This window comes from Gopherus evgoodei, chromosome 7 (assembly GCF_007399415.2).
Source record: "Gopherus evgoodei ecotype Sinaloan lineage chromosome 7, rGopEvg1_v1.p, whole genome shotgun sequence".
Lineage (NCBI taxonomy): Eukaryota > Metazoa > Chordata > Testudines > Testudinidae > Gopherus > Gopherus evgoodei.
Window position 1 is genome coordinate 99,412,205 of NC_044328.1, and position 14,354 is coordinate 99,426,558.

The 14,354-nt window shown below is 46.2% G+C and overlaps 1 protein-coding gene across 1 annotated transcript in view; it reads right to left on the bottom strand.

The window, feature by feature from the left end:
* Window positions 1–1,865: 1,865 nt before the first annotated feature.
* The window catches only part of LOC115655237, a 43,043-nt gene continuing 30,554 nt past the window's right edge, over window positions 1,866–14,354 (bottom strand). Inside the window, exons 19-25 of the mRNA XM_030570483.1 lie at window positions 13,296–13,464; window positions 10,544–10,667; window positions 9,004–9,119; window positions 6,870–7,084; window positions 5,961–6,069; window positions 4,528–4,731; window positions 1,866–2,108 (exon numbers count right to left, since the gene is read on the bottom strand). Of these exons, the coding sequence (XP_030426343.1) occupies window positions 2,024–2,108; window positions 4,528–4,731; window positions 5,961–6,069; window positions 6,870–7,084; window positions 9,004–9,119; window positions 10,544–10,667; window positions 13,296–13,464 (1,022 nt within the window). The 3' untranslated portion in view covers window positions 1,866–2,023. The remainder of the gene's footprint in view (window positions 2,109–4,527; window positions 4,732–5,960; window positions 6,070–6,869; window positions 7,085–9,003; window positions 9,120–10,543; window positions 10,668–13,295; window positions 13,465–14,354) is intronic.

Here is a 14,354-nt window from a genome sequence, read left to right on the forward strand (position 1 = left end):
CCCTGCCTCCAACCAGCCCCATGTCCACTGCTGCCCTGCAGTTCCAGGGCAGTAACCCTGCACACTTGCTTCAATGAGGGGGGCAGAGAGCAGCTGGGACCCACACATGTGAAATGGCAGTCATTAATAACCAATCAACAGCATATATGATGCAATGTACATAATATATAATTTTATTATTTATATAGTTATGGAAAGTAAATAATACATGAAAGAAATGAGAGGCTTTTTTTTCCACTTTTTTTTAAGTCATCCCTGCCAGGGCCCCACCAAAAATGTTTGAATTGGGCCCCGCACTTCCTAAAGCCGGCCCTGTGGGTTTGGTTACCAGTTCTGGAAGGAATGGAGTCTAATGGGTCAGAGCAGCAGGAATGAGGGTCAGGACTTCTGAGTTCTGTTCCCAGCTCTGGCTGGAGAGTAGTGTCTAATGGTTAGAGCAGATGGGGCTGGGAGTCAGGACTCCCAGGTTCCATTTCCAGCTCTGGAATGGGAGGGGAGGTTACTGTGTGTGTGTTTGGCCGGGGGGGGGGGGGTTGTTAGGAGTCAGGACTCCCGACTCTGAGGGAAGTGAAATGTAGCGGGCTAGGGCAGAGGAAGCTGAGAATCAGGACTCCTGGGTTCCCTTTCCTGTTTTCAAAACTGAACAAAGGAAATATCCTTTCTGGCATGACAGTATTAGACTGTGGAACTCACTGATACCGGATGACATCGAGGCCACAACTTAGTGAGATTCAAAGGGGGGACTGGACATCTCTATGGGTAACAGGAATATCAGTAATAAAACAAAGTTTTTAGAAGGCATATAAACCTCATGCTTTGGGCCTTAAGCCAATCTGTGACTAGTGGAGCTGTGAGAAATTTTTCAGCTGAAACTGTTTTGGGATGAAAAATGCAGATTTGGTAACACTACAATAGTTCATCATTTCATGTTGGTTTTGCTGAATTGTTTGTTTCAGGGGGAAAAATCCCCAAAAAGTCTTAAATGTTTTGATCTTTCGATTTGAAACAACTTCGTTTAGAAATTTGCTTTAATTGTTGTTTTATACAAAATACTAAAGTTTAAAAGCAATTTGCAATCAAAGCAAAATGTTTAGTTTGAAACAAATTTTTTACTCTTGATTTGCTGAAAATTTTGAACAATTTCATTTTCAGCCAAAATGTGTGTTTTTTCCCTTGATTTTTCCAAATTGCGAGTGAGCTGAAAAATCCATGATTTGCCCAACTTTAATGACTGTTCAAGATCAGGATGAGACTTAATGGTGGGGAGATTATTTCATATCTGCCCACTGCAGATTTCTCACACCTTCCTATAAGGCATCTATCACTGACCACTGTTAGAGAGACTACATGGACCTTGGCTGTGATCAGTCCAGCAGTTCCTATATTCTGCCACCATTTCTGTACATATTCTTACAGAATTCCCTTAAGAATTGCCACTGCGTGACTGTCCTGCAGTACTGGGTCAATCCTCAGCTACGTGGATTAATGCTTGCTGAGGATCTGGCCCAAAAATATTTGCTGAGCTGTTGGGTACCATATGTTGGATCGCAGCAGAGTGCAACACCAGGTTTTGAACTACATGGAGGAGCCACATAGAGTAATTGAGTCGTGTCCCCCACCTTACACACCAGCAGGTCCCGTGGTATAAATTCCTGCTGTGATTTGGAGGTAAACATGCTTTTTGAAGAGATTGATTCCCTGCATTAAGTGCAAAATTCAACCCCTATGGAGTTGTCACTGATGCCTGCATATTACTTCTACCATGATTAAAACAGTAAAAGAGAGAAGGTGGAGTCTTCAAAAGTGCCTAAGCCCCCACTTTCAAAAGTGATTGGGAGCCACATTTTCAAAGGTACTTAGGTATGAAGAGATTCAGATAAGTGCCCAGTGGGATTTTCAGAAGTGCTCAGGTAGATGAGGCATGGAAGTGGCTAAGTCACTGGTGAAAATGGAACATAGTTCCTAAGGCACTTTTGAAAATTTTACCCGTAGACCCTACAACAGTTACTCATTTTTTCTTTCCTTAACTGGCTTCCTTGGCTGGGTCTGGCATGGTGGGTTTCAGAAGGATCTTCATTTGTTGTTCTTCATCTCTCAGATGCCTGGATCTCAATGAAAAAGAATATCAGTAAATATTAACATTTATACAAGCATCAAGAGACATACTTGGAGCTAATGGGGCCAGATCCCACCTGGTGTAAATCAGCCATAGCTACACTGGAGTCAATTGGATCGGACTATCTATCTATCAATCTGTCTATCTATCCAAATGATTGGAGGATAGCTAATGTGATGCCAATTTTTAAAAAGGGCTCCAGAGGTGACCCTGGCAACTACAGGCTGATAAGCCTCACTTAAGTACTGGGCAAATTGGTTGAAACTATCCTAAGGAACAAAATTGTCAGACACATAGATGAACATAATTTGTTGGGAAATAGTCAACATGGTTTTTGTAAAGGGAAATCATACCTCACCAATCTACTAGAATTCTTTGAGGGGTCAACAAGCATGCGGACAAAGGAGATCCAGTGGATATAGTGTATTTAGATTTTCAGAAAGCCTTTGACGATCCCTCACCACAGGCTCTTAAGCAGTCATGGGATAAGAGTTTCGCTTCTCTCATGGATTGGTTAAAAGATCGGGGGAAAAAAGGTTAGGAACAAAATGGTCAGTTTTCAGACTGGAGAGAGGTAAATAGTGGTGTCCCCCAGGGGTCTGTTCTAGGACTAGTCCTATTTAACATATTCATAAGCCATCTGGAAAAAGGGGTAAACAGTGAGGGGGCAAAAATTGCAGATGATACAAAGCTACTCGAGATAGTTAAGTCCCAGGCAGACTGTGAAGAGCTACAAAAGGATCTCACTAAACTGGGTTACTGGGCAACAAAATGGCAGATGAAATTTAATGTTGACAAGTGCAAAGTAATGCACATTGGAAAACATAATCCTAACTATACATATACAATGATGGGGTCTAAATCAGTTCTTACCACTCAAGAAAGTGATCTTGGAGTCATTGTGGATAGTTCTCTGAAATCATCCACTCAATGTGCAGTGGCAGTCAAAAAAGTGAACAGAATGTTGGGAATCATCAAGAAAGGGATAGATAATAAGACAGAAAATATCATATTGCCTGTATATAAATCCATGGTATGCCCACACAATGAATACTGTGCCCAGATGTGGTCACCCCATCTCAAAAAAGATATATTGGAATTTGAAAAAGTTCAGAAAAGGGCAACAAAAATGATTAGGGGTATAGAACGGCTTCTGTATGAGGAGAGATTAATAAGACTGGGACTTTTCAGCTTGAAAAAGAGGTGACTAAGGGGGGCTATGATAGAGGTCTATAAAATCATGAGTGGTATAGAGAAAATAAATAAGGAATTGTTTACTCTCTCATAATACAAGAACAAGGGGCAACCAAATGAAATTAATAGGTAGCAGGTTTAAAACAAACACAAGAAAGTATTTTTTTTCACACAATGTACTGTCGACCTGTGGAACTCCTTGCCAGAGGATGTTGTGAAGGCCAATACTATAACAGGGTTCAAAAGGGAGCTAGACAGATTCATGGAAGAGCTGCCCATTCTAGCTAGTAGCCATTGATGGACCTGAATGGTGTCCCTAGCCTCTGTTTGCCAGAAGCTGGGATTGGATGACAGGGCATGGATCACTTGATAATTTGTCTGGTCATTCTCTTTGGGGCACCTGCCGTTGTCCACTGTCAGAGGACAGGATACTGGGCTTCATGGACGTTTGGTCTGACTCAGTATGGCCGTTCTTATCTATCTATCATGACAGGGTCAGGCCAGATGGCTAAAAAAGAGTGGTCGAAGGTAGATACATTAGCTCGAGGTTAAGCAGGTCCCTTTTCCCTGGTAAGATAACAAGAACTATTCTAGAATACTCAGGAACTTTCTAGAATTAAGGCAGGCAGGTTAATTAGGACACCTGTAACCAATTGGGAAGTTACTAGAATTAATTACGGCTAATCAAAACACCTTGTATAAAAAGGCTCTCACTCCAGTTAGTGAGGTGTGCATAAGGAGCTGGCAGTGAGAGGGCTTGCTGCTGGAGGACTGAGGAGTACAAGCATTAACGGACATCAGGAGGAAGGTCCTGTGGTGAGGACAAAAAAGGTGTTAGGAGGAGGCCCTGGGGAAGTAGTCCAGGGTATTGTAGCTGTCGTGCAGCTATTCCAGAAGGCACTCTAGACAGCTGCAGTCCACAGGGCCCTGGGCTGGAACCAGGGGTAGAGGGCGGGGCTGGGTTCCCCCCAAAACCTCCCAACTTCTGATCCAACACAGGAAGATCTCTGAGGCTAGCAAAATCTGCTAATAAGCACAGGACCCACCAAAGTAGAGGAGGAACTTTATCACACTATCTAATCATGCATATCATTTCTTGTTTGTGCGCGCGCTCTCTCTCTCTCTCTGTCTCTCTCAGTGGACCCATGTCTATATCACAAAGCCCCCACATAGAGCGTCGTGGCTCCTGTTCCTGCCTCCCAATAGATTCTACTAACCGTGTCTCCACCTCCTCTATGGTCTCAGGCAATGGCACGTTGAGCGTCTCGGGCAGGAAGGTTGCTGCAACGCCAGAGATGATTGGGGCAGCTCCATAAATGATCAGTGGCAGGAAGGGAATGTATTCCTCCAACATCTTTACCAATGGGGCAATTATGCTGCCCAGGCGCGACATGGTGTTGGTCAAACCCATGCCGGTCTGCCTGTGAATTTGAAATCATAACAAACAGAGCTATTAGCATAAGCCGCAGTGATGAGAAAAATCTGGGCTAAGGCGCTCACAGGCAATAAGCCAGGCAGTACCTCTCAGCCAGGCCCTGTGGACTAGTATAGTGACTAGGGAGTCAGGACACCTGGGTTCTTTTCCTTGCTCTGCCACTGACCCACTGCATAACCTTGGGCAAGTCACTTCCTCCCTTCATTCATCTCTTTCTCTTCACACCCTCAGTCTGTCTTGTCTATTATGATTGTGAAGAGCAGCGACTGCTGTCACTATGTATCTGGGCAGCACTTGGCACAATGGGGTGCTAATCTCAATTTGGGTCTGTGCAGTGCCTCATATAATGGAGGCCCTGATCTTACTCAGGATCTGTGGAGTGCCTAGTACAATGGGAACCTGATTTCAATCTGGGTCTGTGCAGCAGCTGGGACCATGGGGCCCTGGTGTGGTCTTTAGGTGCTAACTTAACAAATGGGAACTTTCCTGGGGGCAGGTTACCACAGAAGTGCAGGGTTTCTTGCAGCTGAGACAGAGCTAGCTAGATCTTTGATCCATGTGGCAATTCCTAGTTCCTAGAAGGGCAATTTTGGGTGGCTAGACTGAGGCACTTCAGAGGGTCCTCACTTTTCAGATGGCACATCCTCAGCAATTGCAGAGAATCAAGCCCAGTTGCAGTATCCTAACGTGGGCATCCCCTGAGGTGCCCAAAATCACTAGTAGAGCTGGTCAGAAAATTGTTTTCCTGTCCCATGATAAATTTTGAGATTTCAAACATTTTCCCCATTCTGAATCAGGACGAACTACTGAAATTTCAAAAAATTTTGTGAATTCAACAGTATAAAAAAATCTTGGTTTGGGTCCATCACATCATTTCATTTTGATTTTGACCATTATGAATTTGTACAAAAAAGGGTGGTTGTTTTTTAATACACATTCCAAAACACAAAGTTGTTTCCAACCAGAAAAACTAAAATTTTCATTTTGGAAATGCAATTTCCAACCTTCCCCTGCCCCCTCCCTCCATTTTTTCTAACCAACCCTTTCCCATGAAAGCTTTGGCTTTGGTGAAATAGCTTTTTCTGTAAGAAAAGTACATTTTGATGAAAAATTCCTGCCCAAATCTAATCACTAGTCACTTGGCTCTGGACTTTTGCTATTCCATGGTGCTGCATGTGTAGTTTGAGCTGCACCCTCTGAGTTTTTTCTACCTACCTAATCACTGTGGGGTACAGCTCACTCGTGTAGAGGTAGACGCAGTTAAAGGAGGCAGCGAGACAGCCTTTTCCAAAGACAGCTAGAACGGTGCGCAGGGTCTTCAGATCTTGAGAGAAGCACACAATGGAGGAGGGTTAAGTACATGGAAAAAGGCTGAAATGCTCAAGAAGGGTCAGGGGCCAATGGGGCCAGATCCCCAGCTGGTGTAAATCAGCATAGCTGCACTGGAATCAATGGAGCCAAATCCCCAGCTGCTTCATTAAAGCCAAAAGGGCAAGAAATCAATGGAGCTGGGCTAATTAACACCAGCTGAGGATCTGTGCCTCAGTTTGCCATCCAGAAATAAGAGTGATGTCCTTTCTGTGTTGTGTCTATTTAGATTGTGAGCTCTTTGGGACAGGGCCTGGCTCTCCTTTTAGGTCTGTGCAGTGCTCGGCACAATGGGGCCCTGATGTCATCTGGGGTCTGTGCAGCGCCTCGCCCAATAATCAAACACTAATAACCATCTACTCAGCTTTGTTTGTGAAACTGTGTCTGTCACCCCTCCCAGACAGCGGCTCATCCACTTCACAACCATCTTGCAACAGGCCAGCCTGGATCAGGCTGAATATGTCTCTCAGGTTGCTTCATGGGGAAGTGCCATGGCAACTGGTGTCGTAAACACGTGTCAGCTGCTTCAATCCTTGGCAGCAGCAGGTGGTTCTGTACCCTGCAGTACCTCAGCCACAGAACACAGATGTGACATATCGGTGGGCTTGAGCCCCATTCGCCCTTATGGATCAGCTCTCCTGGATCTTCTCCCTCCCCTGCAGCTGACCATATTAGCCAGGCTTCGGACCTTTGGAATGACAAAGGCTTGAACACTTCCGTATCGAACCCTGAAAATCCAGGACAACAAGTAACCACCTTGTGGGACAAAGATGTTGGCTAGGATAGAGAGTCCAGCCAGGATGAGGGCCAAGGCCTGTGTGAACCGGCGCCCGACGAAGCTGATTGTGAGGACTGAGATGAACTTCGCTGGGAAATCAACCGCTCCAAAGATCAGCTGGATCAAGAAGATATTGACACCAAAATTCTGCAGGTCCATGGCCAACCCATAATAGGCAAAGCTGGTGGAGAACCTGGGATGAAGCAGACAGGTATTGATGCATAGAGAGTCCTTATCATTGAGTTTATTTGTTACAAGCATGTTCCCTTTCAGCAATGGGCCCTGGAAATGTGTTTAGTCGTTGGAGTCAGGACCCCTGGGTTCTCTTCACTGCTTTGGGTGGCAGTGTAGTCTAGTGGGTAGCAGGGGCGGCTCTGTTTTTTGCTGCCCTAAGCATGGCAGTCAGGCGGCCTTTGGTGGCACGTCTGTGGGTGGTCCACTGGTCAGGCGGATTCGGGGTTGGCTCTGTGAGTGATCTGCCAGTTCTGCGCCTTTGGTGTGCCCGCTGCTGAATTGCCACCAAAGCCGCGGGACCGGTGGACCTCCCTCAGGCAAGCCGCCGAAGGCTGCCTGACTGCCGCCCTCACAGCAACCGGCACGTCGCCTCCTCCAGCTTGCTGCCCCAGGCACGTGCTTGCTGCACGGTGCCTGGAGCCGCCCCAGTGGGTAGACTGCACTGTGTTCTGTTCACGGCAGTGGGAGGGGATTAGGGTCTAGTGAGTTAGACTGGGGAGCAGCTGGGAGCCAGGACTCCTGGGTTCTATTTCCAGCCTTGGAAGAAGAGTGGGGCCTAATGGGGGCGGGGGCTTTGCTCTGTTGTTAACTCTCAGAGAGGAATGGGGTCCAATAGCTGGAACAAGACACACTAGGCACCAAGGATTCCTGGGTTCTTTTCCCCGCTCTGCACATGGAATGTGTCCTAGTAATAGGAATAGGTGACTATAGGAGCCAGTAAAAGAAGCAAAGAGTCCTATGGCACCTTCTAGACTAACAGACGTTTTGGAGCATGAGCTTTTGTGGGTGAATAGCTACTTCATTGGATGCATGAGACTCCTGCGTCCCATTCCTGCTTCTGGGTAGAAGTGACCCCTGATGGTTTTCTCTACAGGCTCTCTCCCAGGTGGGATTTACCGAAGTCTAGCTATAACATACTGAATTGTGATCTAGTGGGATATTCAATCAAGGTGAAATTGACTGTCATGCCAATTGAAATTGGCTGTCACTGACATGCCATGGGATGAAGTGGAGCATCAGTGGGGCTTAGTAGAGCTGAGCAACATTTTTCATCTAAAACCTTTTTCAGCAAAAAATGCAGAGTCCACAACATGAAAGTGCTTAGGGGATTCATGTCCCTTTTATTGAATTGTTTCAGATTAAAAAAAAGCCCCACAAAGCCAAACCAAAACCAAATCTAAATGTTTTCAGTTTTGGTTCAAAATGAATGTTTGTCTCAAACATTTCTTTAATTTTATTTTAAAAAAATCAAACTATTTGAATCAAAACAAAATGTTTTCAACTTTTTGATTAGTCAAAAATTGAGGGAAAAAATGGTTTTCTGTTTAACCCAAAATGATTTTTTTTACTGATTTTTTGGAATTGCCTGCAGGTCCGAAAATCCATTATTTGCCCCATTCCTCAGCATATTGTGCCTGGTTTACTTGCTGCAGGCTGCTTCATATCCTACGTCTACACTACAGGATAAATTCGAATTAGCTTAAACCGATTTTATAAAACAGATATTATAAAGTCGATTGTGCGCGTCCACACTAGGCACATTAATTCGGTGGTGTGCGTCCATGGTCCGAGGCTAACATCGATTTCTGGAGCGGTGCAGAGAGGGTAGCTACTGTAAAATAATGAGGCCAATAATGTTGATTTGCGTCCACACTAACTCTAATCTGATATAGTAATATCGATTTTAGCGTTACTCCTCTCGTTTTGTAGGAGTACAGAAATCGATTTAAAGAGCCCTTTAAATCGATATAAAGAGCAGTGTAGTGTGGACGGGTGCAGCGTTAATTCGATTTAATGCTGTTAAAATCGGTTTAACAGCGTAGTGTAGACCAGGCCTTAGTCTCAGCTTCCTCTTTTTGCGAGCACAAGCCAACTAACCATACAAAGCTGAGGCAGAAGGAGATCTGGCGTACGACAGGGGTCCGCACCAGGTCGATGAAGGTATAGCTGCTCTTTGCAGAGGCTATTTCTTTCTGCATATTGGATCTCAAGACCTGGGGAGAGAAGAGAGTTCTGGGTAATGGCATGGAGCCTCCATGGCAGGAAAGGCCTGGAAACAGAGCAGAGGAATGGGAGGGAATGAGATTCTGGATCATCTAGTGGTGCCAAAATTCTTGTCTCAGAGCAGGCCTCAGCGCAGATCAAATAATGTGTATGTGTAGGAAGGGATGGATGCATGGATAGATAGAAGGCGTGCATGGGGATGGATTGACAGTTAGATGGGAGAAGCATTTGTATGGGGATGGATGGATGGAGAGGTGTGTGTGGGGATGAAAGATCGATGGAGATGAATAGAGATATTATGTGTATGTGTATATGTTTAAAAAAGATGAGTGTTTATGTCTAGAGGTGGATACATAGATGGCTGGACAGGTGGTTATGTATATACGGCTATAGGTAGAGAGATTGATAGAAGATACAATGGGATTCCCATACCTACAAGGTATCAGAAAGAAGTCAGACCATGGTGAGAATACCATTGCTCAGGGAACACTAAAGCCAGTTGCACCACTGGTGTACATGTGCAGAGTCCCCATGACATGAGTGCAACCATGCTGATTTATATCTGCTTGTCTCGTGTTCCTATATCAGCCACTGGAGTTGGTGGGAGCTCTCAGCCTCTCGTGAGGGCTTGTCTACATCAGAAAGTTGCAGCGCTGGTGAGGGAGTTACAGCGCTGCAACTTTGAAGGTGTACACATCTGCAGGGCATCACCAGCGCTGCAACTCCCTGTTTGCAGCGCTGGCCGTACTCCCGTTTTGTCTCGGGTGTAGAGGATCCAGCGCTGGTGATCCAGCGCTGGTAATCCAATGTAGACACTTACCAGCGCTTTTCTTGACCTCCGTGGAAGGAGGAAGCCTCTGGTAATCAAGCTGGTCTCCTTCCCCTGTTTGCTCTCGCGTTCCCGGAACCCCGAGCAAGCAGGTCTCCTTCCCTGCGGTTTGCAGGGTGGTTCGGGGAACGCGAGAGCAAACCGCCGCGAAGCTGGTCTCCTTTCCCGGTTTGCTCTCTCGTTCCCCGAACCCCCGAGCAAGCAGGTCTCGTTCCCTGCGGTTTGCAGGGTGGTTCGGGGAACGCGAGAGCAAACCGGGAAAGGAGACCAGCTTCGCCGCAGTTTGCTCTCGCGTTCCCCGAGCAAGCAGGTCTCCTTCCCTGCGGTTTGCAGGGGGGTTCGGGGAATGCGAGAGCAAACTGCGGCGAAGCTGGTCTCCTTTCCCGGTTTGCTCTCGCGTTCCCCGAACCCCCCTTGAAGCCGCCCAACAGCGCTGCAGTGTGGCCACATCTAACACCACTTGCAGCGCTGGTTGCTGTAAGTGTGGCCACTCTGCAGCGCTGGCCCTATACAGCTGTACTAATACAGCTGTAACAACCAGCGCTGCAAAATTTTAGATGTAGACATGGCCTGATCCAGTCTTACCTCTGAGTTGAGTTTGTCTCCTTCTTCCTTCTTCCTGTTTATCCTGGCCACTCTCTGGAGCTGCTTCACTGCCTCGTCGGGTCTGCCGGCTATCACGAGCCAGCGGGCGGACTCTGCGAACCACCTGGGAAGCAGAAGATATGAAAACACACCTGCACAGAACACGCGCATTGCTCTTGTTGAACTGGGATCTGCCCCACAGGAGCACGGTGCTGTGCTTCTGTACTAGGGGCAGTGCCCAAAGCCAGTGGAGGGCACAGCAGTGACAGATGCAGCAGGGAGCATAATGTGGAATAGCCTCAGTGGAACCTGCATTCTCTGCTTTATCTTCCCCCTCTGCTACCTGCAGCCTCCTAGTGACAGGTAGGTGTTACTGCAACCTGAAGCTCCATTCCTGCCAGGAGACTGCCCAGTGGCAGCTGGTGTTACTGCACCTTGCCATGCATCAGAAAGGAAGGATGATGATTTTGTGATAGCCAAGACCTGGTTTCAATTCCCTGCTCCTCTGCAGACTTCCTGTGCAACCGTTGCAGGTCACTTTTGTCTGTCTCTGTGTCTGAATCCCCTCATCTGTTCAATAGGATAATAGCACTGCTCTTCCTCAGAAGGGTGTTGTGGTTACAACTGGTCGGCACTTTTCTGCTGAAATATTTTTCCATTGAAGAATGCAGGTTTGTCCAAACTGAAACTGTTTGCAGGGCAAGGTCGGTTTCAATGAATCTCTTGATTTAAAAAAAAAAATGGTGACCTTTGTCAAAATTAAAAGTTTCAACAATTTTGTTTCAAAATTTTTGATCATTTACATTAAAAAATAAAGGGGGTAAAAATAAACAAACTCCAGATCAAAAAGAAAAATTTCAAAATTTTCAAAAGGAAACATTTCAACTGACCCAACTGGAATATTTTTTTAGATTATCAATTTACAAAAGTTTTCCTGGTTTTGACGTTTGGCCAGATTCGGGATGGGAAAATTTTTCAAGGTCTCAAAGACTCTCATGTTTTTTGCTAGCCAGCTCTAGCTGTGAGAATAAATATTTTAAACATTGTAGTGTACCTTGATACTATGGTGATGGGTGCCAGATAAATACCCATGGTAGGTCAGTTCCTCATATTACCTAGCAGTGACATTATGGGTAGAGTAGAGCCCTCTTTGGTTTCACTGAAAATTTTTCACAATATTTTACATTTTTTTCAACAGAACAAAAGTTTTACTTTGTTTCCATTTTGGTGTTTGTTTGTTTTTTATTTCCTCTTTTATTTCTTTTTGCTTTCATTTTTCCACTGGAAAATGGAGGAAAGTGGAAAAACATGGCTCTAAAACATTGAAATGAAAATTTTTGTTGTGTCAAAAAATTAACAAATTTAGAAAGAAACGGTTATTTTTCAGCAATCCTGACCCCCCCAACCCTGAAAACTAAAATAAAATGTTTCCTTCCATTGAAAATTTTTGAAGGAAACAGAACTGGGGGGGGGGGAGAAGGTAAGCCATTTTTCATGGAAAACCAAATTTAAGATGTCAAATCTTCAACTCTCTCTATTCGTATGTTATCCTCTTCCCTGGTTTGCTGAAAGAATTCCAGGTATGAAACTCTACCGCTTTCATAGTTCTTTATTCATTGTTTGTATTACCCTAATGCCCTGAAGGCCCAGTCATGGGATAGAACCCTATTCTCTCACATGCTGAACAAAAAGACAGTTGCTGCCCCAAACATCTTATAATCTAAGGACAAGACAAGCAACAACAGGTGGAGACAGACAGGGTAACACAAGGAAACAGTGAGAGTATTGGTCAGCATGGTAGGCAATGGTCTCTGCACATCAGCAACCTAACCATGGTCAGGTTTTTTTGTAAGCCACACAGCAAAGGAGAGTTTGAAGAAGGATTTGAAGAAGGACTATGAGGTACCTTTGCTGATGTTTACAGGGGAACTCCTCCCAGGTATGAGGGGCAGCATGATAGAATGCACAAAGGTGCTTGTTTGAAAATTTAGCAAGCGGGCAAACAGGGCTGCCCAGAGGGGGGGCAAGTGAGGCAATTTGGGCCCCCATGAGAGTTTTCAGCCGGTCTTCGGCAGCAGGTCCTTCAGTGCTGCTGAACACACCCTGATTGAGTGAAGGACCTGCCGCTGAAGATCTGGAGCTTCTTCCGTTCTGGGTCTTCTGCGGCAATTCAGCAGCAGGGCTCCTTCCACTCCGGGTCTTCAGCAGCAGTTCGACAGCGGGTTCTGGGACCTGCCGCCAAAGTGCCCCGAAGACCCGGAGTGGAAGGACCACCACTGCCGAAGACCTCAGGCCTCCTGAATCCTCTGGGCGGCCCTGGCAGGCAACGGAGGCAGGCATCATGGGCCAATCGGAGCTGGGAGTCGGCATTGTGCTAGTGAATGACAGACGGGATAGGTATGGTGCTGTAGGGCGTGGACAGCTTTGAAAGTGAAGATGAGCAGTTTATGTATGATGTGATAAAGAATGGGGAGCCAGTGGAGGGCTGTAAAGAGAGAGGAGACATGGACAAAGTGATGAGACAGGGAAATGATCTTTGCATGAGTGTTTTGAATGGATATAAGTGGAGCAAGATTGCATTTGCCAAGGCCGGAGAAGAGGATGTTACAGTAATCGAGACGCAAGATTATAAGAACTAGGATAAGAGATTTGTTTATTCTACTCGCTTAAAGTTTGTCTCATTCCTGCATCCAGTGAGAAAAGCAGGATGGAAGGGGAATGGATCAGAAAGGATAAGGGTGAGCTAACCTACCAGGAGTAGATGAAGATGATGAAAAAGGGCAAAGACACCACAAGCTGCAGCCAGCGCCAATTGGGGATGGCATAAGCCATTCCAGCCAGAATGAACTGCCCAGTTGTGTAGCAGTATCCATACGTGGTGCCCACAATGGCCCGTGTGCGGGTGGGTGTCCATTCAACAGCTGAGGAGAGAGACAAAGGGAAAATAATCTCTCTGTCCTTGGGCTGATGACCTCCAGTGGTGAGAACAAGCACAAGCAGAGGCACCAGAAACATGTACAAACAGCCTTCCCCTGGCTCTTTGAGGCTGAGATGAAATAGCTCCCCAGAACCCGCATTCCCTGATCCATGCCGCCTTCCCCTGCTAGTTGCATCCCACCTAATGGTCGTAGGTGGTACTGCACCCTGCTGGAGGCACTCCATTCCCCCTCCCCATGGCAGCAGCCAGTACTGCGCGTTGGAGCAACTCCAGCTCCCTGCTGGCAGCAAGCTGTACTGTACCCTGCAGGGCTACACCAGCACCCGTCCCCCAGTGGCAGCAGGCAGTACTGCCTTCTGCAGGGTTGCAGCAGCTCCAACACCCCACAATGGCACACTTATGCACCCTGACGTACGTCAGCCACAATACACAGCTGTTGTGTAATTGAATAAGCTGAGTCCCTTCAGTTCCTAGAGGACCTGTATATGTTGTATAGTGCAAGGGACTTTCTAGTAATGAGGAGGGCCTTCTGTAGCTCCTGGCTGATGCACATGGCCTGTGCCTGTTCTGTAGAAGATGTATTGTGGAATCTCTGTTCTGTTGTGAGTCATCATCATCTGATGACGGCACTCCACTCTAAATAGCTTCCATTCCATTCTTGGGGACCTGCATGCTATTGGAAGCTGCCCTGTTTTGTGGCATCTCCTGTGCTCTGGCACTGCAGAAGCACACGGAGGTGGGATTGTTCCAGAGGACTCAGTTCACGTTTAGGTACCAAATTTTCAGAAGAGGATTTCGAGGTGCAAAATATCTCCTAAATAACATGCTCAGATCTTTGTCAGCTGTGGCAATGAGTGTCCCAAAGGGAACTGC